Here is a 23,751-nt window from a genome sequence, read left to right as displayed (position 1 = left end):
CTGCGGAGAAAGATATGAGAAAGTGACACACCAGGTTTAATGGCAAACTGCCTCATAAAGCCAATATCTAAACAAGTGAACTGCCAAGGAGACACGCACAGCACCAGCCGAACTGCATAAGGGCAGCCATGTTCCGCGATGCCCTGGAAGCAGCTGGTCGGGTGGAGGGCCTGACTCTGTCCGCCCCAAATCTGGACCGGCCAGAACGCGAGGAAGAGGAGGTGGAAACAGGATCAGCAAGAGGGCCGAAGAAGAGAGGCCGCTACCGGCAGAGCCTGCAGCTACTGAAGCCCTTCAGGATAACACACAAGCACCAGCACCCAGTCGATAACGCTGGCTTCTTCTCCTTCATGACTCTGAGCTGGCTCACCCCGCTGGCACTGAAGGCCTACAAGGCATCCAGTCTGTCTATAGAGGATGTGTGGGGGCTGTCGTGCCACGAAGCCTCCGAAATCAACTTCCAGAGGCTGGAGTTTCTGTGGCAAGACGAGCTGACGAGACGAGGGCGAGAGGGGGCGTCCCTGACAAGAGTCTTCTGGAGGTTCTGCCAGACGCGCATGCTGATGGCCATCTTTTCCCTCCTCCTCACAATGGTGACGAGCTTTGTGGGGCCCGCACTCCTGGTCCGGGCTCTACTGGAATATTCCGAGGGCTCAGAGGGCTCGCTGCCCTACGGCCTCTATTTGGTAGCCGGGATCTTCCTCATGGAGCTGATGCGCTCCTGGTCTCTGGCCCTCATGTGGGCCATCAACTACCGCACTGCAGCGCGCCTCCGAGGGGCGGCGCTCACTTTCGCCTTCCACAAGATACTGCGCCTCCGCAGCACCAAAGACATCAGTGCTGGAGAGTTGATCAACATCTGCACCAGCGATGGCGAGCGGCTGTGTGAGGCGGTGGCAACGGGCTGCCTGCTCGCCGGCGGGCCACTGGTGGGGATACTGGGTCTATCCTACACTGCCTACTTCCTGGGACCCACCGCACTGATGGGGTCAGCCATTTTCATCATCTTCTACCCGATCATGATGCTCGCGTCGCGGCTGACGGCCTATTTCCGCAAGAAGTGTGTGGTGGTGACCGACCAGCGCGTGAGACTGATGAACGAGATCGTGGGCTGTATAAAGTTCATCAAGATGTATTGCTGGGAAGATGCCTTTGCTCAGAACATCCACAAGGTGCGATCGGAAGAGAGGGGGATCCTGGAGCAGGCCGGGGTTGTCCAGAGCTTCACAGTGGGCCTGGCTCCCATCGTCATGGTGATCGCCTGTGTGTGCACATTCACCCTACACATGTCCTTAGGCTATGACCTTACTGCAGCTGAGGCCTTCACTGTGGTTACCGTTTTCAACTCCATGACTTTTGCCCTGAAAGTGACACCTCTGGCGGTGAGGTCGCTGTCGGAGGGTGCCGTGGCGGTCAAAAGATTTCAGAGGCTCTTCATGATGGAAGACAGACAGGTCATTTTGGCCAAAATGGAGGATCCTAGTAATGCGGTGGAATTTCTGGACGCCACGCTGGCTTGGGACAAGGCCCGCTCTCCATCTACACTCAAACTCAACGCACCACCCAAGAAGAGAGGCAGCATTAACCGCATGCTGCGCAGGGAGAAGCTCAGCCTGTACATTCTCACAGAGGGAAAACGAAACGGTGAGCTTCCCAACGGGCAGAGTCTCCTCACAAACTTGGAGCAGGAGAGTCCGCAAACCACCATCTCCTCCAACCGGAGCACACGATCGCTACTGCCCAAGGGCCTGCACCGCATCGACCTGCGTATTAAGAGGGGAGCGCTGGTGGGAATCTGTGGAAGTGTGGGGAGTGGAAAGAGCTCTCTGCTGTCTGCTCTACTGGGCCAGCTGCTGCTGCTAGAGGGCAAGGTGGCAGTCAGCGGTGGTTTCGCTTACGTTTCGCAGCAGGCCTGGATCCTCAACGACTCGCTGAAGGAGAACATCCTGTTCGGGAACAAGTACGACCAAGACAAATACAATGCTGTCTTGGAGGCCTGCTGTCTCACCCCAGATCTGGCAGAACTGCCATATGGAGACATGACTGAGATTGGGGAGAGGGGTGCCAACCTGAGCGGTGGGCAGCGTCAGAGGGTGAGCCTGGCGCGAGCCCTCTACAGCAAGCGGACCATACTGCTCCTGGACGACCCTCTCAGTGCTGTCGATGCTCGCGTGGGTTCCCACCTCTTCTACAATGCCATCCGCGGCGGCACTGCCAAGGGCAGGACTGTGCTCTTTGTAACACACCAGCTGCAGTATCTGTCAGAGTGTGACGACATCATTCTGATGAAGGACGGGCAGATTGCCGAGCATGGCACCCATGCGCAGCTAATGAGCAGAGAGCGTGACTATGCCGCCCTATTCGACAGCGTGCAACAGCAGAATCTGGTGAAAAAGAATTGGAAAAACAAGCAGCAGAGAGCAGGAGAGGGGAAGACTGCGATTGCTGTTGCCGTTGCCAAGGTCACAAGACCACAGGTGGAGAAGGAGAAAGGAGAACAACTAATGAAAGCAGAAGTGAAGTGGTCCGGTGCAGTGGCCTGGTCTGTGTACGGTGCGTACATCAGAGCAGCTGGAGGTCCGATAGCATTCATGATCAACATCTTCTTCTTCCTCTCCAGCACAGGCAGCATAGCCTTCAGTAACTGGTGGCTGAGCTACTGGATCAGGCAGGGCAACGGCAACACATCATTACTCTTGGTGAATCAAACGGTGGAAAGCAACAGTATGAGGCTCAACCCACACATTCAGTACTATTCAACTGTTTACGTCGCATCCATGGGAGCCGCTTTATTTCTGAAGACAATTGGAGGGCTGGTGTTTATAAAGTGCACAGTGAAGGCTGCCTCTGCACTCCACGACCAGCTGTTCCACAAGCTCCTCCTCAGCCCCATGCATTTCTTTGATACAACACCTCTGGGTCGCATCCTGACCCGCTTCTCCAGAGACATGGATGACGTGGACGTGCATCTGATCATGCAAGCTGAAATGCTGCTGCAGAGCCTGACCCTGGTGGTGTTTTGCTGGGCCATGGTGGGCGTGGTCTTACCTTGGTTCCTGCTCTCCATCCTGCCCCTGGGAGCCTTCCTCTGCATTGTCAACTGCGTCTCCAGGGTTCTGACTCGCGAGCTGAAACGCCTGGAGAACATCAGCCATTCGCCATTCACCTCTCACATCACCAGCAGTATGCAGGGCCTCTCCACCATCCATGCCTATGGAAGAGGACACGACTTCCTGGGCAGATACCAGGAATTGTTGGACACCAACCAGACCTCCCACTACCTCTATAGCTGTGCTATGCGTTGGCTTTCTGTCCGACTCGACCTCATCAGCATCGCTGTCATCACTACTGTAGCAATCCTCATTGTCTGCATGCACAAGCAGATTCCTCCAGCCTATGCAGGCCTCGCCATATCATACGCAGTGCAGCTGACTGGCTTGTTTCAGTCTACGGTGAGGCTGCTGGCAGAGACTGAGGCTGAGTTTACGTCAGTAGAGAGGATCAATCATTATATAAAGTGTCTGGAGAGCGAAGCGCCCAGACAACGTCCAGGCACATCTGCTCTGGCCCTCGCCTGGCCTCAGCAGGGAAGGATCACCTTCCAGGATGTGGAGATGCGTTACCGTGACGATCTGCCACTGGTGCTCAAGAAGCTGTCCTTCCACATCATGCCTGAAGAGACCATTGGTATTGTTGGGCGTACAGGGTCAGGAAAGTCGTCTCTAGGCGTCGCTCTGTTCAGACTTGTCGAGCTAACAGGAGGCTCCATTACCATTGACGGAGTCAATATTGCCCAGATTGGTCTGGATGACCTGCGGAGCAAGCTGGCCATCATCCCCCAAGAGCCTGTTCTCTTCATCGGCACCATCAGGACCAATTTAGACCCATGGGATCAATACTCTGATTCCCAGATATGGGAAGCACTTGAGGAGACTAATATGAAAGAGATGGTCAGCCAGCTGCCTGACTCCCTCCACTCCGAGGTCACAGAGAACGGTGAGGAGTTCTCAGTGGGAGAGCGTCAGCTGCTGTGTGTGGCCAGAGCCCTGCTGAGGCATAGCAAAATTCTTCTATTGGACGAGGCAACGGCTGCCATTGACACTGAGACAGACCGTCTGATCCAGGAGACCATTCGCAAAGCGTTTGGCAGCTGCACCACTCTCATCATCGCCCACCGTCTCAACACAGTGATGAGCTGCAGCAGGGTGATGGTCCTGGACAGCGGGCAGATTTTGGAGTTTGACAGTCCCGCTGCCTTGCTGGCAGATGAAAACTCCAGATTCAGAGCCATGATAGAAGCCTCAGACACCAAACTGGATTCGAGCTGAACTCATGACGTGTGCCGTGACACGATGCAGAAATACAGCAGAATACCTGAGTGGCACACAAAAAAAGAAAACAAAATCAACTGAATCCTGCCATGGAATGAATGTGGCTGATGTAGAGGCTGCAATGTGTAACAGACAATGTCTGTTCATTTAAAAACCAAAGACTAGGTGACCACGTTTCTGAGGGAGACAACTAAAATGGAAAAAAAAAAGAATAAATAATAATATTAATAATAATAATAATAATAATAATAATAATAATAATAATAATAGCTATGCAAAGAAGGACACAATAGCCTCCTGTTCTTTGCTGATGTGTCGCAGGAGTTCATTTCTTGGAGGCCAAAGAATTATCTCCAAGCGAAATGGAGCCACGACTCTTAACAGTGGCTTCTTCTAGTCTGAGATAACCAACTTCTGTTTACAAGTTCTTTATTGGTTTTTACAATACAAAGTCAGCAGTTACAGTATATCCAGATACAATTCACATAGCTTATAATATCCGACGTACTATATAACTTTACATTCTAGATATGTAATTTCCCTTCCCTCCTAGAAACCCACACCCCAGCTCGTCAGCTATCAACAACAGTTTTTCTACATAGGCTACTGAGGAGTAGCCGGTGATATTCGCGATATTGGGGAAATATCACAATTTTGAACATTTACTTTCAGAGGCTGTACAGGGCTTAGTTTTAAGCCTGTGTGACCTTTCTGGTATGATATTAAACGATAATTTTAAGGGTGGGGAATTTTGGTATACGCAGTGGAAGTGGTCCCTGGGAAATTTGGTTTGGTACATAGTGGTACTTGGTTTGGAAAAGTTTGGGAACTCTTGCTCTAGTTTACTTGGAGAGGCACAAAAACAGTAACTAATGGTGATCTCATCAGTAAATAATTATACATTCCTAGCCACTCACTATGATGCACTACGTTGCCTGACATCACACAAAAATAGTAACTAATAAGGAGTACTATAGTAAAGATTTGTTATTGTTTAGGCTACATGAGATGTAATACCTTATTCAGAGCTAGCCAGGAATGATACATTAAAGAGATACTCAACACTTTTTCCACTTTTTTCTGCTGAAAATCAATATTGGAAGATTTTCGCCAGGAATAATGCTTCATTAACATTCATTAACATTAATGACACCTAATAGTCTATTCTTACTTATTAAGTACCGGTACTTGATTCACTTTCCAATGATGAAATGATAATAAAATAAATATACTATTTTACCACTGATAACATGATAAGGCTGCTATAATGCCTGTACAGTGACTCCCTGGACTCCAACTCCCATAATCCCCAATACCTCACATTTGCCCTTTACCCATATTCATTCACCCACACTGGCCACACACCTGCCAGCAATCTGGATTAGCACTTCCTATCTGTAGCTATTTAAACCCTCTCTGTTTGTTCCTTTCTAGGGTTTATCTTATTGTATATTAATGTAGGCTATTGTACGCCCTCCCTAACTTCACATTATTAGTATCACACTCATTATCCTTCAATAAATAATAAATGCCACTTTATGTTTAAAATAAAAATGTGAAAAAGCAGGAGAAAGTTTACAGACAACGACCTCTATTTCCACAAGAACTTCACTTCCCATAAGCACTAGCGTTTCTCGTGACGTCGTTAACCGAAGCATGAAACCATGGAAACCGCTCACCCAGCGCTTGTAGCGTCCACCAACTCCAAAGCGCCCCGCAGCAGCAGCAGCTCAGCTCAGTGCTTGTCGACTGGAGGTGGGGACGTGTGTTGTCTGCGTGGTTAGCTCATGCTTACCGGGTCGAATTAAGTTAGTCATTATTTCTACGAGCATTTGTATTTCTCTGAATACGTGTAGCCGCTAGAAGTAAACTGCTCTTTCATCGCTGGTTTACAATGGACCTGGTTTGACAGCGTTACAGTAGCTGACCTAGCAAAATTGTGTTCTAATCTCCAGGGGGAAACCATTCTCGTTTAGGTTTAGCTTAACAGAGGATGCTGGAATCAATCAAAGTAACAGGTATGTTGAATTATCTTATTTCGTTAACTCAAATTCATATCAAAAGCAAAATATGGTTTTCAACGGTTAACTTACTACCGTTAACATACTGGCGTCTAATTGTAGCTAGTAGTAAATGCAAGGTGTGTAAACTAAGGTAAACAATTACAACAATAGGCTATTACAAAAAATCTTCTAGGCTACTTAGCTAAAGAAAAGCATTGATTTATTCATATTATGCTTATTTTCCCCTGACCCCTGTAGGCTATATAACGTTTGTATACACTTTTATTCTGTTTAATATGATGATTGATGAATTATATTATGAATTCATGTCCTGAAGATTGATGATGGCCTCGATGTGCATAAACTGATTTCACGTGGGGTTCAGTGGGGGGAGTTGTTCCTCATATAGGTGCACTCCCCCAGTTCTCCAGATAGCACTACACACCTGCAGGTGGGGTTACCCTCCACTATCTCCCTAATTATTAGTAGCCTTAGCTCCAGTCAGTGGCTGACTAGTTTATCATAGCTATGAGCATTGATTCATATCTGTCTAGGTTCAATTATACATTGCCAAAGCAATACAGTGTTCACATCACTGTGTATGTATGCTGTCATTTGAGAGCAGAATACCATCTTAAATTGTATTTACCAAAATCTAAACCTGAAAGTTCTTCAGTATAGAGTTAAAATAAAATTCAGTTTTAGAGGTGTTTTCCAGTGACAAATAAATCAGTACAGTACAGTCAGTTAGATATGAAGCTGTTTATATTTTCATATTTATTTCAGTTGCAGAATCAAGTAGGGGTGTCACGATACACTCAGTTCACGATATGATACGATACACGATATTGGGTTCACGATAACGATACGATATTTTAACAATATTTTTTGCAATCGATTTGTAAGTTGAGGGGGCATCCTCCACGCTAATTTGAGTAATTTCACCATTCTCATCCTCCGTGTCTGTAACGTCCCTCGTCTGTTCAAACAAAGCAATGAAAAGGAGAGCGAGCATGCAATCAGATGCAGATCAGGGCCACCATGTTCAGCTTCTTTTTCTCACGATATGAGATTTCATCTCAACGATACATATTGTCAAGTTTTGATATCGCGATATATTGTGGGACGATATATTGTGACATCCCTAGAATCAAGGCATGAAGAGGTCTTAAACTCAACTTGGTGAAGCATGCAGATACCCTGTGTACACAAGTTAGGCACACCACACCGATAATGAACTTTGAGGAAGCCTAGCATCACAGAAGGGGGAAATCCAATGATGAGATACCCAAAGGACATAATGAAGCCACTTTTACTGTTTCGTTTGGTGGCTAACATGTTTCTCCACCCAGCAAGCCAATGAAGCTATAATTACCCCCCCACCCCCACCCCCGTCATTGTTACTATGCTACTGAGGTCATTAGCTTGTGCTGTCTGTGGTTGCTTGGCTTCCGCCTCAGTGCTCCTGTCTGAACAGAGTGCTTGTTCTTAGTGTGATGATGCCCTGCACACTCACTCACTCCTCTCTGGAGACGTGATGAGAATAATTTGCTCGGTGATGGCAGGACACCGAATCGCTCGTGATACGTTTTAATGATGTATTGCCGATGGTCCACGACTGCTGACGTCACTGTAAGACGAGCCTGTCAAATTACTGTAGGTCATTTGAGTGAGATTGCATCACTATGAATGCATGGAAAAGGAAAGAATGGAAAAAGATAGTTCTGGTTATGTAAACTGATAACAGCACAGTGTTCACGCTGTTAAGTTGCCTTAACAGAATAAATAAATAAATAAATATATATATATACTGTATATATATATATATATATATATATATATATATATATATATATATATATTTGACTCTGATGAAGATGCTGTGCGTCGAAACGTTAGTCACTGCACCTTATTAAAACCACTTTCCAGTGAATTGAGTGCTCCAGGATCTTCCTTCTTTACTATACCGTCCTGTACCGCCATGTAAGCTTGGCATCCTCCCTTCATAAGAGGATTAGTCTACCTCCCGAAGTCTGCATGTGAGGGGGAATCTAAATTAAGCAACAAAAAGAATAACTTCTGATCGCTCTCTCATATCCCTTCTTCCAGAAAGACTCCACTGGCCAGAACTAGAGATGTCCAAAAAGTACATCTTGAACTCCACTGACAAGCCGGTGAGTCTGAGCCCGGTGTGCCTGGAGAAGATTTCGTCCCACGTCCTCCAGGACCTCTTCACCACCGGGACCAGCAGCTACAACGTCCTGCTGCAGGCGGAGGAGGAGGACAGGCAGAGCCCGAAGCACTCCCCCCACAGGAGGCCCAAGACATCGGTCAAATGTGCCTCCACACTTCATAAAAGAATGCGTCCTGGCGTGGCACCTCACGCGGCGCGGGCCAGAGGCGGTGAAGCCGCGATGTCACGTCGCGTCCTCTCTGTCAGTCACTCCAATCTCCCTAACCCTAACCCTAAGCCGGCACGCGGCATCACAGTGCTGGGCAGCACCATAGGCCTTTCCCCTCGCCCCGTGCCCAATCCCAAGAAGGTGTACGTCCCCAACTCCTCCCGTACCAAACTGCCCTCGTTGCCCAAATCTGCGGTCGCGCGGGAAGCGGAGAACGGCAAGAAATTCTGCATCCTCACCGCCATCAAGCCGTCCAATGTAGAGAAAGAGAAAGTCAAGTTTTTCAAGTCTGACTTCAACTACAACCCGCAGTTTGAGTACAGCAGCCCCGTCTCCCCCCTCGTCCTGGCACGGCATAACAACGCCTCAGATCGCTTTCTCACACAGGTAAGGAGCGCTGCACCAAGTTAGACCCGGGAGAGAGAAACCTGAACATCTATAGAAAGAAAGTAGCAGTCGATGGGGTGGACAAGTCAGCCCGATTTAGGCCGTGGCAGGACAATTCATCACGTCTACAACGATGTCCCGAGGGCGTGGGGTTGGTGCTGAGCTGGCTGGTTGGAGGGAAAATTCCACGCTGTCACGCCAGGGCTCAGGCTGCGCCCGTAGACACTCGCTGTTCAACTTCTTTAGTTTCAGGGCTCAGGCAGGGCGAATCTGTGTAGAAAAACAGGGAAAACTGCCTCTCTGGTCTCAAGATTCAAGATTCAAGATCTTGAATCTTCTCTCGCATAATTAACATTTCTGATAAATACTACACGTTTTCGTGCCTCTGAGAATACATGAGACTATTAACAAACCCACATATGAACTCTTATACCACTTTCATACCAACGCCCATGGTTGGACCAGGGTTACTTGACCTATGCTATGTTCCACCCTTATTTTGTCAATTCACACCAATTCAGTCAACACGGGTTATCCCCGGTCATGACAATTCACATCATAGGACCCGGGTCACAACCTGAGATGCATAACAATTAGCGTTAGGGATGGGCATTTTAAGTCATTTCAATATTCAGGTACTCATTAAATAATGAACGAGTACTCGAGTACGTTTATTAAAATATATAACGTAAATAAATAATAGCGTCCTTTTTTGGAGAGGTGGTCCATGTCTGAGTGGAAACACTCAAGCGGAACAAAGGTTTGGCTTAAGCTATCGTAGGATATATTACTATGGTAATGATAGAGCAGGGGTAATCTGCTGTGTAGGTGCTGCTTTTTGTGAGGAGAAATAAGAGGACGGACCGTGATAAGGTGATCTTCCGTTAGCTTAGCAGCTATTGTGCTGGCTCAGTAACTCTGTTAATTAGCTGTTTAGCACTTCGTTTGAGCAGACAATAGCGTTGTGGAACAAGCGAAGGCTTACCAGATATTTCCAATATCCGGTATTGGTCCGGTATAATCCATACTGCTTTATGATCACTGTTGCAGTAATGTAAATCCACTGATTACAACATCCGGTGTTCTGCCGATTAAAGCGATTAACTGCAAACAAGTGATTCACGACACGTTAGCTGCTAAAAATGATCGCCAAAAAGTGATTGTCTGCCACAAAGTGATTCTTTCAACATGTTTGTTGTGGCTAACGTTATGGGAAACGACAGTGGAGTCAAGTAGTAAACTAGTGCAAAGTTTGGAATGCGTTTGATTGTCCCTGCGTTATGGAGTCCGTTATCCGTTACAGGGTGCGTTATGGGATTTCCCCCTGCGTTGTTAAAGTGCGAGTACCCCAACGCTTAAAACCTTACTCGAACACTAACGTTATGAACGAGTACTGAAGTACCCGAGTACTCGCGCCCATCCTGAATTAGCATAAGCTATTAGCATAACAAATAGCACCCCGGGTGGTGCCACACTGAAATTAACCCTTGTCCAACCCACCTCCAGAGGTGGGTCGTCAACCTGGGGTCAGGCAACCCGGGTTAACCCTTTCATACCCAAAATCAACCTGCGAATAACCCTGGTTGGACCCTTGGTGTGAAAGGGGTATAAGTATTTCTGTTTAGATGATCCATTTAAGATCAGCAGTATTGTGTTCCAGCTTCCTAGGATGCATTGAACAATAAAACAGCCCCGCGGTGTTCTGTTGCAGGCTGCTTAGGTAACACAAGTATACAGATAGTAAGAGAAGGGTTCGGTATCTGTTGTTAACTCCACAGGAAACGCAGTAAAACGATCCCGCGGGGTCACGTTTGCACCGTGTGCTTTCATGTTTTCTTTCTTGCTCTCTGGAGCCAGGTCTTGTCTGACATGTTTTTCTTTGTGTAGAATGTCCCTTTCTTTTTCTTGACACTAGATGTTCAGCTCCGGGCAGCAATCCTAACCTTCCAACGCGGCACTGGCTTCATCCAATGGCGCACGCAGCCACTGTGCTGTTGCATTACACAACTCAGTGAACAATTATGAAGTGGGCTTGAAGCGCTGTCTTTCCACTTGAATCACCCGTGTCAGATGATATTCTTGACGTTTGCTGGGACAAATGACCAATCTCTTATACAACTGAACAATCCAAATGACTGACTGGTCAGGAGAATAGAAGTACACTGATACCCATGCAGTAGAAATCCTATTTAAAGAAAATCCTATTTCTACTGCAGAATATTTCCATGGTGCAGTTGTAGCAGTGATGCCCTATATTCTTCTAATGAGTTCCGAATGCAATGTAAGGCAAAGCTCTATGCCAAAGTTAGAGCACCACCATAAACAAAGAATGCACACTGTCTCCTAACAGCAGCTCCACCCACAGAAAGCTGTACTCGCCAACAAATGCGGAATCTTTTGCAATTTCTTTTTTACCCACTACAGACGTTTTGGGGCATATCTTCCCGTCATATGTTGAGTTTAAAATCATAGTGCTTCTCAACTCTTGCAGGCCGTGCGCATCATGGAGCTTGCCCTGCAGAGGTATGGCAACTATGAGACGTTCGAACAGACTACTGGGGGAAACCTCCTCACCAAGAGTCGCATCTGGTACAATGTCAAGAAGTACATGGAGAAGGAGGGCTGCGTGGGCGAGGTAAGAGACCAAATGATTTGATTATAATTTGATTAAGAGGGAGTTATTTTCTCGTAGGTCATATTTCCTTTCCCTCTTCTCACATTTCACTTGAAGGATGGCTTTGCCGATTATCAACCCACTTTGTATCATTAAAATGTCTTAATATAAGCACATGGGCAGTGTTTACCTTCGCTATATGTTTTCCACATGGGGAAATATCCTCCATTTGTCCTGGTTGCAGAAACTCCACCCCCACCAGCTGCAAGTCATTAATGCCTCTCCATGCATTCTCTGTGGATGTGCACATACTTAAAAAATAAAAATAAACAAATAACAGCCGCCCTGGAAGCCAAATCGACAGCCCTCAGAGCAGATTCTGCATCTCGAGCAGAGCTTCCGCAGTCTGTTGTGACGTGAAATGCGTCACAGCAGGGCGTTTTGCCAGAGGGTGAACTGGGAGCTCTCCCTGTGAAAATATAGCGAAGGTAAACACTGTTTGCGGGTGATGTCATTGGTGATAATGTCACCAGTGATGTCACTCGATGCCTTTGTATTTCTTATTGTATTGTAACATTTCTGTAATCATCTATTATTGCATTGAATTATTCTATTTATTTGCATTCAATTCCTTTTTTTTATAGCTCTCCTGTATGGTGGTGCTGTGTTCTTGTCTGTGTGATTGACATACAGTAATTTGTACAGCTTTTTTGTTTAATCAAGTTTTGACAAAACAATAATAGGGCGGCGTTCCGGTGATGATGTCACTCAAGCAATAGTGATATCATCAGTGATGTCACTCGAGCAATTACAATACATAGGGTGGTGTTTCGGTGATGATGTCACTCGAGCAATTGTGATGTCATCAGTGAGTGATGTCACCAGTGATGTCACTCGAGCAATTCTAATCTTAGTACTATAATAGGGCAGCATAATTAGCATAATCTAATTTGCATTCAGCCCTCTCAATTGCTAACATTTATTTAGTCATTTAGTTGCCACCCATCTGGGATCTGTTACAACATGGGGCTAACAATGTCGATATTCTTCAAGTTTTTTGGCAAGAAACATATGAGGATACTTATGGTTGGTTTGGATGCTGCTGGAAAGACCAGTATCCTGTACAAACTTAAGCTTGGAGAAATCGTGACCACTATTCCAACCATCGGTTTCAACGTGGACACGGTAGACTACAAGAACATTCGCTTCACGGTGTGGGATGTGGGTGGTCAGGACAAGATCCGACCTCTCTGGAGACACTACTTCCAGAATACAAAGGGTCTCATCTTTGTTGTGGACAGCAACGACCGAGAGAGAGTAGAAGAGTCGGCAGACGAGCTGTCAAAACTGTTGCAAGAGGAGGAGCTGAGGGGCGCAGCGCTGCTGGTGTTTGCTAACAAACAGGATTTGCCCAACACGATGTCCGTGAGTGAAGTCTTAGACAAGCTGGGCCTGCATATGTTGGGCAGCGGCACAGCATGGCACATCCAGGGTACCTCCGCCACCGAAGGCACGGGGCTGGAGGAGGGGCTGGCCTGGCTACACGACGAGCTGTCCAAGCGCTAGACGAGGAGGAGAGGAGACGGGAGGAGCAGGACCCCAATGGAGCCAACGAGTGGTCTGAACAGGAGGAGGAAGAAAGCAGGCGGGAGAAACCATGTAGAGGAGGAGGGGTGGTGGTGCAGAATGGAGAATTTCATCAGAGGAAAACTTTTTTATTTTATTTTTTATCACAAGTGTGGCTGTGCACACGCCTACCACTGCGGAGACCCAGGTTCAATTCCCAGCAGCGGTACTTCCAGCTTGGGCAGACATTCCTACAGACACAATTGGCCTTGTCTGTGGGTGGGAAGCCAGTGGGGTATTAGTCCTGGTAGTGCCTCATCTGGTCGGTCTGGCCTGTTCAGGGGTGAGGGGAACTGGGGCGAATAGTGTGATCCTCCCACGCGCTACGTCCTGCCGGTGAATCTCCTCACTGTCAGGTGAAAAGAAGTGGCTGGCCACTGCACATGTATCGGACGAAGCGTGCTAGTCTACAACTGTCCCCCCAGATTAGCAGAGGCGGTGGAGTAACGACCGGGACAGCAGGGGGAATTGGCCAAGTACAAATGGAGAAAAAGAAAGAAAGAACGAGCAGTCATGGACTTTACACTCGCTTCTTGATGTTGATGTTGAGACTGTTTATATCTTTAGTATGTTTCTTTCTTCATGCATCCTAACTCCCTTGACAGCAAAATGTTTTAATTTGCATGTTTTAATAAAGAGAAAATCATAAAAACGGAAATAACTTGACGGTTGTGCTGATGTCGATTGTCATGGGAATGGGTGGTATAGGGCTTTTAGGGGTGGGGGTAAATTGGGGTATAGAGGGGTACAGAGAACAGGTTGTGTGTGTAACAGTCTTCACGGAGGGGGTGTGGTTGGCTTGTGGTACGGGTCCCACAGCCCTCTCTCTCCCTGGAAGGCTGGCTGTCTCATTCCAGAGAGCCAAATCTGAAGGCCAGTTCCATTCCTCAACAATGTGAAGAATGCATATAAATATTTTTGATTGATGCAATGAAAGTGTATTTTTTTTCTTTTTCTTCCCAACTGTTAAATTGTCTGCTGACATTTTTCTGGTATGGGCTTATGGCATAGATTACATGTAACACAACAGACAAAATAGAATAAGGCAGCGGTCTGAGCCGCGTGCCGGCCTGCAACGCGCTCTATAATCTAATAGTATAGTATCATATATAGTACGATTTTGTTTGACATTCATTGAGAGGTCTTTTTCACAGCAGCCATTTTGTGTCTAAAAGGCAGGAAGTAACACAGTTGCACCAAAACATTGAGTTTCCAACTTCCAGTCCATTTAGGTGTTCCAGTGCTGGGGCCCTAATTAGTGAGTTGGTTGCACCTGTGTTTACGCTGCCTTTTAGACACAAAATGGCGGCAGTGAAAAAGGCCCATTGATCATTAATTTTGATTATTTAACATGATTTTGCATACGTGAACCGTATCTGACACTCGAGCAATTGTAATGTCATTAGTGATGATGACATCATGTCACTCTTGATATTGTGACATCATCGGCGCACAATTGCTCAACAGAGCATGCTCAGCCCGAGTGACATCACTGATGATGATGTTATAATGTATAAAGAGGCTGGAATAATTGGCCCTGGCATTTAAATGGCTGCCTTCTGTATAGTCTGTGACCTCCCCAGGCCAGAATATGTCATTTTGCATTTATGCATCATTACAGCCTATTCAGCAGGAATGCAGACAGAATGTACTCTGGGGAAAAGTAAGACCTTGCGAAAAGCCGTCGCCTCACCCAAGTCACTGTGGAGCGGTGTTTACATGTATGTCAACAAGGACACTTTACATCAGCAAGTTAATGATGTTCCACTGAACACAGCACCACATATATTGGCAGCTCGTGTACGCTTGGCAAAGACCTGCTGAATTTAAACATAGTAGACAGAAGATAAATTCAGTTATGTTTATAGTCCCTTATTATCACACAAGTATGTCTCAAAGGGCTTTACATAGCATCATCAATTAACTTATATAGTACATACATTATATCTACAAACATAGGGTACATACAGTACATCATACAAGACATTTTACTATATTACATTGCGATTGCGACTGTGGGAGGAAACCGGAGCACCCACGAACTTCACACAGGAAGGACCGGAGTGGAGGTTCAAACCCACAACCTTCCTGCTGTGAGGTGACAGTGCTAACCACTGAGCCACCGTGCCGTCCTGGTTGATGTGAGAGTTGAGTTTCGTCTAATCTCTGTATCGCTTTTGCAGCCAGCCTCAAGTGGCCATTCGAGGAACTGCAGTTTTTGGTACTTCCGTCTTGGCTTCATTTTTCCAAGACAGAGGTTGCCGCTTGATTCCAGGAAAAATCTATCCTAAAACACTTTTAAATTACAACACTACAACACAAAATAACGAATTGAAATACAATGTGTTCAACAGTATTTTTTTGTGGTGTGTGTGTGTGTGTGTGTGTGTGTGGGCAGATAGTAGTCCATGTGACAGACGACCTCCTATCCAGAGCCTCTATGACAGTGGTGAACAGCAGACCCACGCTGACCATCAACACAGCCACCGCCCGCGAGCACTGGCTGGAAGGCATGCTAAGGCACGAGATTGGTGGGTAGTCGCTGTCACATATAGGGGCAGTGGTCCTCGACTGGTCTAGCCTCACGACCGACAGAAACGACAGAAACAACTGTACATTGTGGTCTGTGTTCACCAGGCACACATTACTTCCGTGGCATCAACAACAGCCAGCAGCCCTGGAGCAGCTTAGTGGGCAGGAAGAGGCACGGCCTGAAGCCGCTGAACCCCACAGAGGAGGGCCTGGCCAGCCTGCACAGTGTCCTCTTCAGGAAGGACCCCACGCTGTGGAGGGCCGCCCTGCTCTACTACACCGTCTACCAGGCCAGCCTCATGTCCTTCTCCCAGCTCTTCCACCACCTGGGCCGCTTTGTCCAGGACCCCAACACCCGCTGGGACTACTGCGTCCGCGCCAAGAGAGGCCAGACCAACACAGCACAGCCAGGTCAGTAGCCCACTGGAAATACCACACTTACTACCATATATTCCTAAGATAACATTCCAGGTGGCTCACCTGGTAGAGCAGGAACCACTAAAAGGCTTAGTCCTTCGCACGGCCGAGGTGTTTGAATCTGACCCATGGTCCTTTGCCACATGCCACCTTTCCTGTCTATTTACTCTCCTATCAAATACAGGCAAAAAATAAATAAATAACAGAAAAAGAAAAGAAAAGAAAACATTCCAGGCTGATCTGAGAGTTTGATGCTGAGATATCGGGGCGATATTTATTTTTACTCAAAATCTGATTTCTGGCAGATGTCCTTTGTTTGATTTCATATTTACTAGAAATATTGCACGCTTATTTCTAGCATGCCTCGCACATTCACGTGCTCGCCTGCTCAGCTGAGCAATTGTGCGCCGCCACGGAACACCTCTCTGCCTTCTTATACTGTAGTAGTGAGATTGTATAAGTGATTTTTTGCAGGAAGCCCCTAACCTGAATTGATTCTATATGAAACATTTTGATTTCTATTCCACACAAGTTTGCATAATGATTATTATCCCAGACAGGGTTGCTTTGGCATGGAAAATGCTCAAATTGAAAGAAACTGAATATCGACGCAAAATATCAGCGATTTGCAGCTTCCTTCCAAAAATATCAGTATTATCCATAGTATTATCAAACCCTGAATGGACCTTCTAGACTCCATCTTGTACTGCAGGTTGCTTCAGTAAAGACCAGGTGTATCTAGATGGCATCCTGAAGATCCTGAAACACAGAGACAAGATCAACTTCCCACTGCTCATGGCTCTAGGAAAGGTGAGGGACTGCATCTGATCTCCCCTTTCTGCAGGACAGTACAGCCATGATGACACAAGCATGACTTTCCCTCTGCATGCCAATAGAGCACAGCAGTGACCGCCCACTTTACGCCCTGTTTACACCTGGTAACACACGTGAGCTCAGAGTCTGGGGAGGGGGACGCCAAGCGTCAATCTTACAGGGGGGGCACGGTTGCGCAGTGGTAGCACTGTCGCCTCACAGCAAGAAGGTCCTGGGTTTGATTCCCACCTGGGACGCTGTGGGCGCTGAGGGTGTGTCCCCATCCCCATGTCCTCAGTGCCTACTGCCCAGGTGGGCTCATCAAAAGGGCCTTTCCGTGCAGAGTTTGCACGTTCTCCCCATGCTCCCCTGGGCTTTCCTCCAGATAGGAACCCCCAGAAAGAAAGAAAAAAAGCATCAATTGCATATTTCTCCTTTAACTGCGCATAAAATGGCTCCGGCTCACACATAACATTAAAAATGCAGTGCGAGGCTGAATAAAGCTTATGTAACCACTCTGAGGAATAAACAGAGCGTGTTCTTTTGCTTGAGAGGAGCCATGAGTGAAAAAATGTGCTTATCTCAGCTGGTATATACAAAACTATGGTGTAATATGGAAATCTGTGATGTTTTCTGTCACGCAGTGCAGTGAGCTGTGTTGCTGATTGTGTGTGTGTTTGCCTGCGGGGCCTCAGGTCTCGTTTGAGGACGTGGATCGGCTGAAGGGCCTGGCTCAGATGGACGGCGTTCGCATCCCGCACTTCCTGCTGGACCGGGCGAGCTACGCCCAGCAGCTGGACAACATCATGCAGGTCAACCAGCTGACTGACGACGAGCTCCGCGCCATCGTCTGAGCCATCGTCCCCCCGATGTCACCGCCCCCACCGCCAGTCGCAGCCCTGCATGTCTTACCGGCACCACCACCACTACCACCACCATCACCCCCATGCATGGTAACTGACTGTGTGACTCGTGCTGCGTGCCATATTGCATGTAGAGTAGGGTCAGACTTTTTATTGGAAATTTGATTGAAATTGTCATCCACCTCCAGTATGCAGTGTGACAAGAATGTCTGGGGGAAACACTATACTTGGTTGGATCTTACAGACAGCGCCGGTGGCCCATTTGTCCGTTTGATATTTTGAGTGACTTGTGCTGAGTAAAAGCAGTAGCATGGCAGGCCATCCTCTTGTTGAGGAGCGAGGAGGACAAGGTGCTGAAAATAACAAATGAAGTGGTCAGCCCAGGACTGGCTGTCCTTCAGACACTTCTCCATCCAGGACGCCACCTTGGCCACCTTGGCCTAATAACGCTGAGGAAAGCCAAGGGGCCATTTTCTTTTTGCTGCTGTGCGTCATTAAAAAGTGATCTGATTTGAGAGTGTATAGAAGCGGTAGATATTACCTCACACTGTACGGTCCAGACTTGGTGTCTGCAGCGCGATGTAGATCATGAGGGTGAGCTGAGGAGCGCTCTCGCAGAAGGCCTCGATCAACTGCAGCATGCCTGATTAGATGTTTTATTAGCATCTCTTTTTAGCCCAACTGGGCTATTCTTCCAAGAGTCCTCAGAGCATCACTTTAACAGATACAGAGACAAAGATTTGGAAGAAAAACACTTAAAACCCACAATTAAAGGTACACTTTCCCGCTTTTCAAGCAGCTTTGTATGTTACAATGTTGGTAGTATTATGCAGATGAACAATGTTTAACTTCACTCGGTGTTTCCTGCACCGAGAGCTGCCCATTCATCTGCTAGTAGAAACTCCGCCTCCGCCAGCTGGTTATGACTCGTCAAGGCTCTCTCTCTGACTGTCCGTGGATGCGGTTATACAAATATGAATAAATACAATCTGCAATTACAGCCATTCGAGCCGGCACAGCTTCTAGATCTGTGCTCTTCACGAAAGGGCAATAGATCCTGAAGCCGTGCCCCAGAGACGGAGAGAACATTAAAAAAAATATATTTTTTTTTCACACTATGTCCCGATTTCAGATCGAGAGCTGGTTGAAAAGCGGTAAAAGTTCTCCTTTAGAACATGATTAAAACAAGAGTACCAGAGCGCACGATGCCAAGGTCGTGTGTCAGGTAAAAGGTGTACTCTCACCCTTGCTCCTACCGCCACCACACACCCTGACACCCAGATGCCACCACACACCCTGACACCCAGATGCCACCACACACCCTGACACCCAGATGCCACCATACACCCTGACACCCAGACCACAGCATTCCTGCACTCCTTTCCCCAGAAATCCACTGATGGATGTTTCTCTAGTACAGGGGTTCCCAAACTTAAGGATGCAGTGGCCCACTTTGAAATCTGAAAATCTTCCAGGGCCCACCCAACCCTTTAATCACAACTCTGATCAACACACCAGACTAAGATGATGTATTTCCCTATATATATATATATATATATATATATACCGTAAATTCCGGACTATAAGCCGCACCGGTGTATAAGCCGCACCTGCAAAGTTGACTATTTTTTTCTTATATAAGCCGCACCGGACTATAAGCCGCGGGTGTTTTAATGGTATTTTTTTTATTTTTTTTTTATTGTGTTTTAATGTTTAATTACCATATGTAAGGGTTCATGCACAGAGGGGATTGTCGGGAAAGAGATGGCTGTTTGAGGAAGCTCCCATTTATTAACATTTCAACAAAACAACATAACACAACACCACCTGTGTTGTTTTTTACAGTGCACACAGTGTCATACAGTGTGGTGAAAAGAGGGCAAGAGAGGAAATTAAAACTTATTATAGTTATATAGGATTTATAGTTAGAAAGAGTGCTAAAAAAGAGAGATTTTTTTTTTTTTTTTTGAAAAAATCCATAGATAAGCCGCACCGTTATATAAGCCGCAGGGGCCAAAAAAGGCCAAAAAACGGGAAAAAAGGTGCGGCTTATAGTCCGGAATTTACGGTATATATATATATATATATATATATATATATTATATATTTTGATTTCATTAACCGGGCATGTGAACTTGGGCATCAGGGAAATTAATAATCCATCCACATACAAAAACATTTCGGCAAAATACCCAAAAGCAGATTGCCAACATTTTCTCCCCACTTACTCATCAGAAGTATTTACATGCATAACACATTTGTTGAGAGAAAATGTGATGAGCAACAACAAGAAATCAATCCACAAGCTATTAATGCTAGGCTGGAGACTCGTGGCTACCCATTGAATCAATTTTCATTCAGATGAATTGAGCTGAGAGGTCAAGGGACCCCTTTGAAATAGTTTTCCCTCGCCCAAATTTAATCTGTTTGGAACGTTATTTAGCCCCTTTCCTGACAACCTAGCATATCGTTAACCTCATAGCATAATTGCCTAAGTACTGCAGTGCTTAGTCAATTATGCTATGAGGCTAACGATGTTATGCTTGGAACCAATGGATGCCTTGAGGAAGAGGAAGATTGCTTGACATTATGGCCGCCCGGTCTAGCTTATACACTATGCTGTGTCATATCGGGCCGAGACTGGACTATTGCCTGTGTAAGTGCTTCATAAGCACTCAAGCCTGATAATAAAGGCTGTCAGCATTGTTCTCTGTAGTGCTACGCTTGCTGATGGATTGATACCGCGCAGAAAAAGAGAAAATGTCCCTGAAGGTAGAATCCTATTGACCGCCGTCGATGGCAATGTAGTGATGTATGGCGTGGCGTTGTGTAGGTGTGACCTGCTCTCCAGTCTCCATTTCCACATTATGTCCAATTAGGGCATCTATCTAGTCTAAGTGCACTGACCTGAAACCTAACTGACCTGAAACCTACACTCCTTTTTACTTTTTGCACTTACCTTACCTCTTACCTTCCATCTACCTTTTCAACTGCTCTGTCTGTCATGGGCAGTGAATCCGTAGATTAATTTTGCGAAATAAACCCAAATGCCTCGTCATTTCATTGTGATACTTGATTTCTGTGTCGGATGATCTGACGCGGGGAGCACATCATGCTACGTCACCTCAAATACCCCCCTATATCAGATCACGCATTATATAATCCTATAATATGGTATTTGTATGTGATTTTCTATGTGAATGAGTTTTTTGTGATGCTCAGAGACGTTGGAAATTCAAAATAAAATTGAGCTCCCAAGGAAATGGGCTTGGTGTTTTTGGTTTTGGATTTGGATTTGTGGAAAAAGTAGGAACCAGAATGTGACAGCAGCTGGTTATGATGTAGTTTTGATTACATATTTATTGAAAAATGGATCAATACCACACTGGTCCTCTATGGTAAGCCCTTAATCTGAATTGATTCTGTTCTGCTCCAGCACCCAAAGGATTTAAGTGGAAAGGGGGAAAAAAATCAATGAAAAATGACATGGAAAAAAAAGTCTGCTAATGCTAGACTATACTGAGCCACACACAGAGTCCCTTGAGTAGCCTATTTGTAGCTCTTGTCAGTGCAGGACATTGGTAAGGAAAATGCGTGTCGAGTGTTGAGCGACAACACTATCTGTCGCCCCTAGGTAACCATACCTGTAAGAACGCACACGTGCCAGAGGTGTCACTGGTCCCATTCATCAAGCTCTGGTTTCACTGGGGAACTGGAAACCAGTGAGGCCCACCGCTGACTGACACCTACAACAGGTACCTACAAAAGGTGTCTGTCTACACATTGGGTCCGGCGCTCTTCACCTGTTCATCCACCCGGTTCTGGTGCTTGTCCACTTGTAGAGACAACTTGGTACCCCAGGCTGGTGACGGAGTGTTGCCTGCAGATGGGCGGCAGAGTCCATCAACCCAGCTTGACCGGCTGTATTGTATTTGACCTCCAACGATGAGGCTTGCTTAGACTTCGCTTGCATTTGGAAACTATGAGAAATTAATTAATTTTAGACATTTCTGTGGGTGTTAGAAGAGGCAAGATTTTGTTTGAAACAGAGCTCAAACTGACCAAAATACAAGAAGAAAATAATAGGATGACAGCTACATAGTGAGTGTATGATGGCATGATACATATATGGACCAATTGCAAAAAATGGTTACAGTTAATGACATGATAAATGTTGGGCATGGTGGTGCTGTTGCCTCACAGCAACAAGGTCCTGGGTTCGATTCTCGCCTGGATCGCTGTTGGCATTAGGGTGTGTTCCCTCATGCTTTCGGTGCCTAGTGTCCACGTGGGCTATCTCGTTAAAAAAAAGGCCTTTCTGTGTGGAGTTTGCATGCTCTCCCTGTGCTCACTTGGGGTTTCCTCCATATAAGAAGAACCCCCAACTAAAGAAGATTGTTGTCTGACTAGCGATGGTTGAAAATAAGTTGGTCCCTGCACACGGCAATGCAAAGCTGCCCACCACTTCTGGCCTGCTCCCTATGCAGAAAGACGGGCCAGGATGGAAAAAATGTGTTAGTCACATTTCACAGCACCATTGTATGCCATGCAAATCTTCAAGTTTCTAATCTGCTTGTAGTGAAACTCAATTGCCACCAGTGGGCAGTAGCAGACGTCATAAAACATGAAACCCATGTGTGTCAGTGACACTCAGAAGTATAATCCACCAGATGATCATCATAAACATCAGCTGACACGTCATTGCTGTCATAAAGCTTTGCATTGTAACTGCTGAACTCATGTACCCTTTATAGATCTATATATATGCTGTATAGGCCCTCCTGACCCCATTACATCACCTCTACATTTACAGATCAGCAAATCTGTAAATCAGGTGTATCTTACGGTGATAGACGATACTGACAATGCAGTCATAGCGCCCTCTCCAGGACAAGTGACCTAGGCCTTGACATTTCACTTCAAGTCATCCTTGACCCACCCATTTCTGGACTCGAGAAAACCCCAACTAACATACTTCCAAGCCCTGTCACTGTATAGACTAAACCATGAAAGTCTGTTTGGGGAATATTCCTTAAGTTTGTTGGAGCATTTCAGGTCCCTCTCATGCAGACCATCCAGCTCTGTCGTCTCTGGCAGTTATCTCGTCTATTACAGCAACAAATGAGGACAATGTCCACTGAATAATGTATTGCTGTGTTCGTCTGTAATTGTAAGAGCCCCGGGCGTCACGTGTTGCTCCGTCTGTCTGATACAGGGACTGAACCAACAACCTTCTGCAACACATCCATCCAGTATGTTTTTCTGGGTGAGCTACAGCCCACTTCCTCTGGCATAGAGCTGGGCAATATTATGGACAAAAAAAAATCATATCTTGGTATTTTTAGGGTGAACAGTGAAGGATATACCTGTATATATACAAGTGAGCTAAATGTTCAGTTGTAAGTCATAGCCACATGTGAGATGTAGGGCAAGGCGATATGGACAAAATCAAATATCACAATATGTTTGACCAAACACCTCAATATCGATATTGCGACAATATTGTAGGGACGACTATTGGTGCTTTGTGTTGTCACAAAATATTCAGTGAGATTTTTGATAATCCTCAGTAATGTGGATATAATGACTAAGTGGGTAAAGGCAAATAATAGAACAGCCAGAACAGTCTGGTAAGTTGAGAAAATGACATCACTTTACTGTAATGCAGCCTAGTGACTCAATTTTCATTTCTGAGTCAACTTATCGTTTTAAGTGACAGATGATCTTTATCAGCCTCTATTGGCAAACAGTGGGAACTGCGGC

General features: G+C 46.2%; 1 protein-coding gene and 2 pseudogenes across 3 annotated transcripts; all 3 read left to right on the top strand.

Annotated features, from left to right (window-relative positions):
* The first annotated feature begins 128 nt into the window (after positions 1 to 128).
* Positions 129 to 4,328, top strand: LOC310785025 (ATP-binding cassette sub-family C member 5 pseudogene; annotated as a pseudogene). Its single transcript has one exon. The product of its transcript is annotated as an ATP-binding cassette sub-family C member 5 pseudogene (transcript).
* A 1,884-nt stretch (positions 4,329 to 6,212) lies between these two features.
* matcap2 (microtubule associated tyrosine carboxypeptidase 2) lies at positions 6,213 to 17,979 on the top strand (the record flags this gene model as incomplete). Its single annotated transcript, XM_083646759.1, has 7 exons — positions 6,213 to 6,349; positions 8,444 to 9,123; positions 11,615 to 11,758; positions 15,762 to 15,894; positions 16,001 to 16,306; positions 17,025 to 17,122; positions 17,821 to 17,979. The coding sequence occupies exons 1-7, from the start codon at positions 6,325 to 6,327 to the stop codon at positions 17,977 to 17,979; spliced, it is 1,545 nt and encodes a 514-aa protein (XP_083502885.1). The 5' UTR covers positions 6,213 to 6,324.
* LOC310785598 (ADP-ribosylation factor 5 pseudogene) lies at positions 12,761 to 13,303 on the top strand (annotated as a pseudogene). Its single transcript has one exon. The product of its transcript is annotated as an ADP-ribosylation factor 5 pseudogene (transcript).
* Positions 17,980 to 23,751: the final 5,772 nt, after the last annotated feature.

This window comes from Poromitra crassiceps (assembly GCF_964638095.1).
Source record: "Poromitra crassiceps genome assembly, chromosome: 11".
NCBI lineage: Eukaryota > Metazoa > Chordata > Actinopteri > Beryciformes > Melamphaidae > Poromitra > Poromitra crassiceps.
Note: the sequence above shows the minus strand (reverse complement) of the source record. Positions and strands in the feature narration are given on the sequence as shown.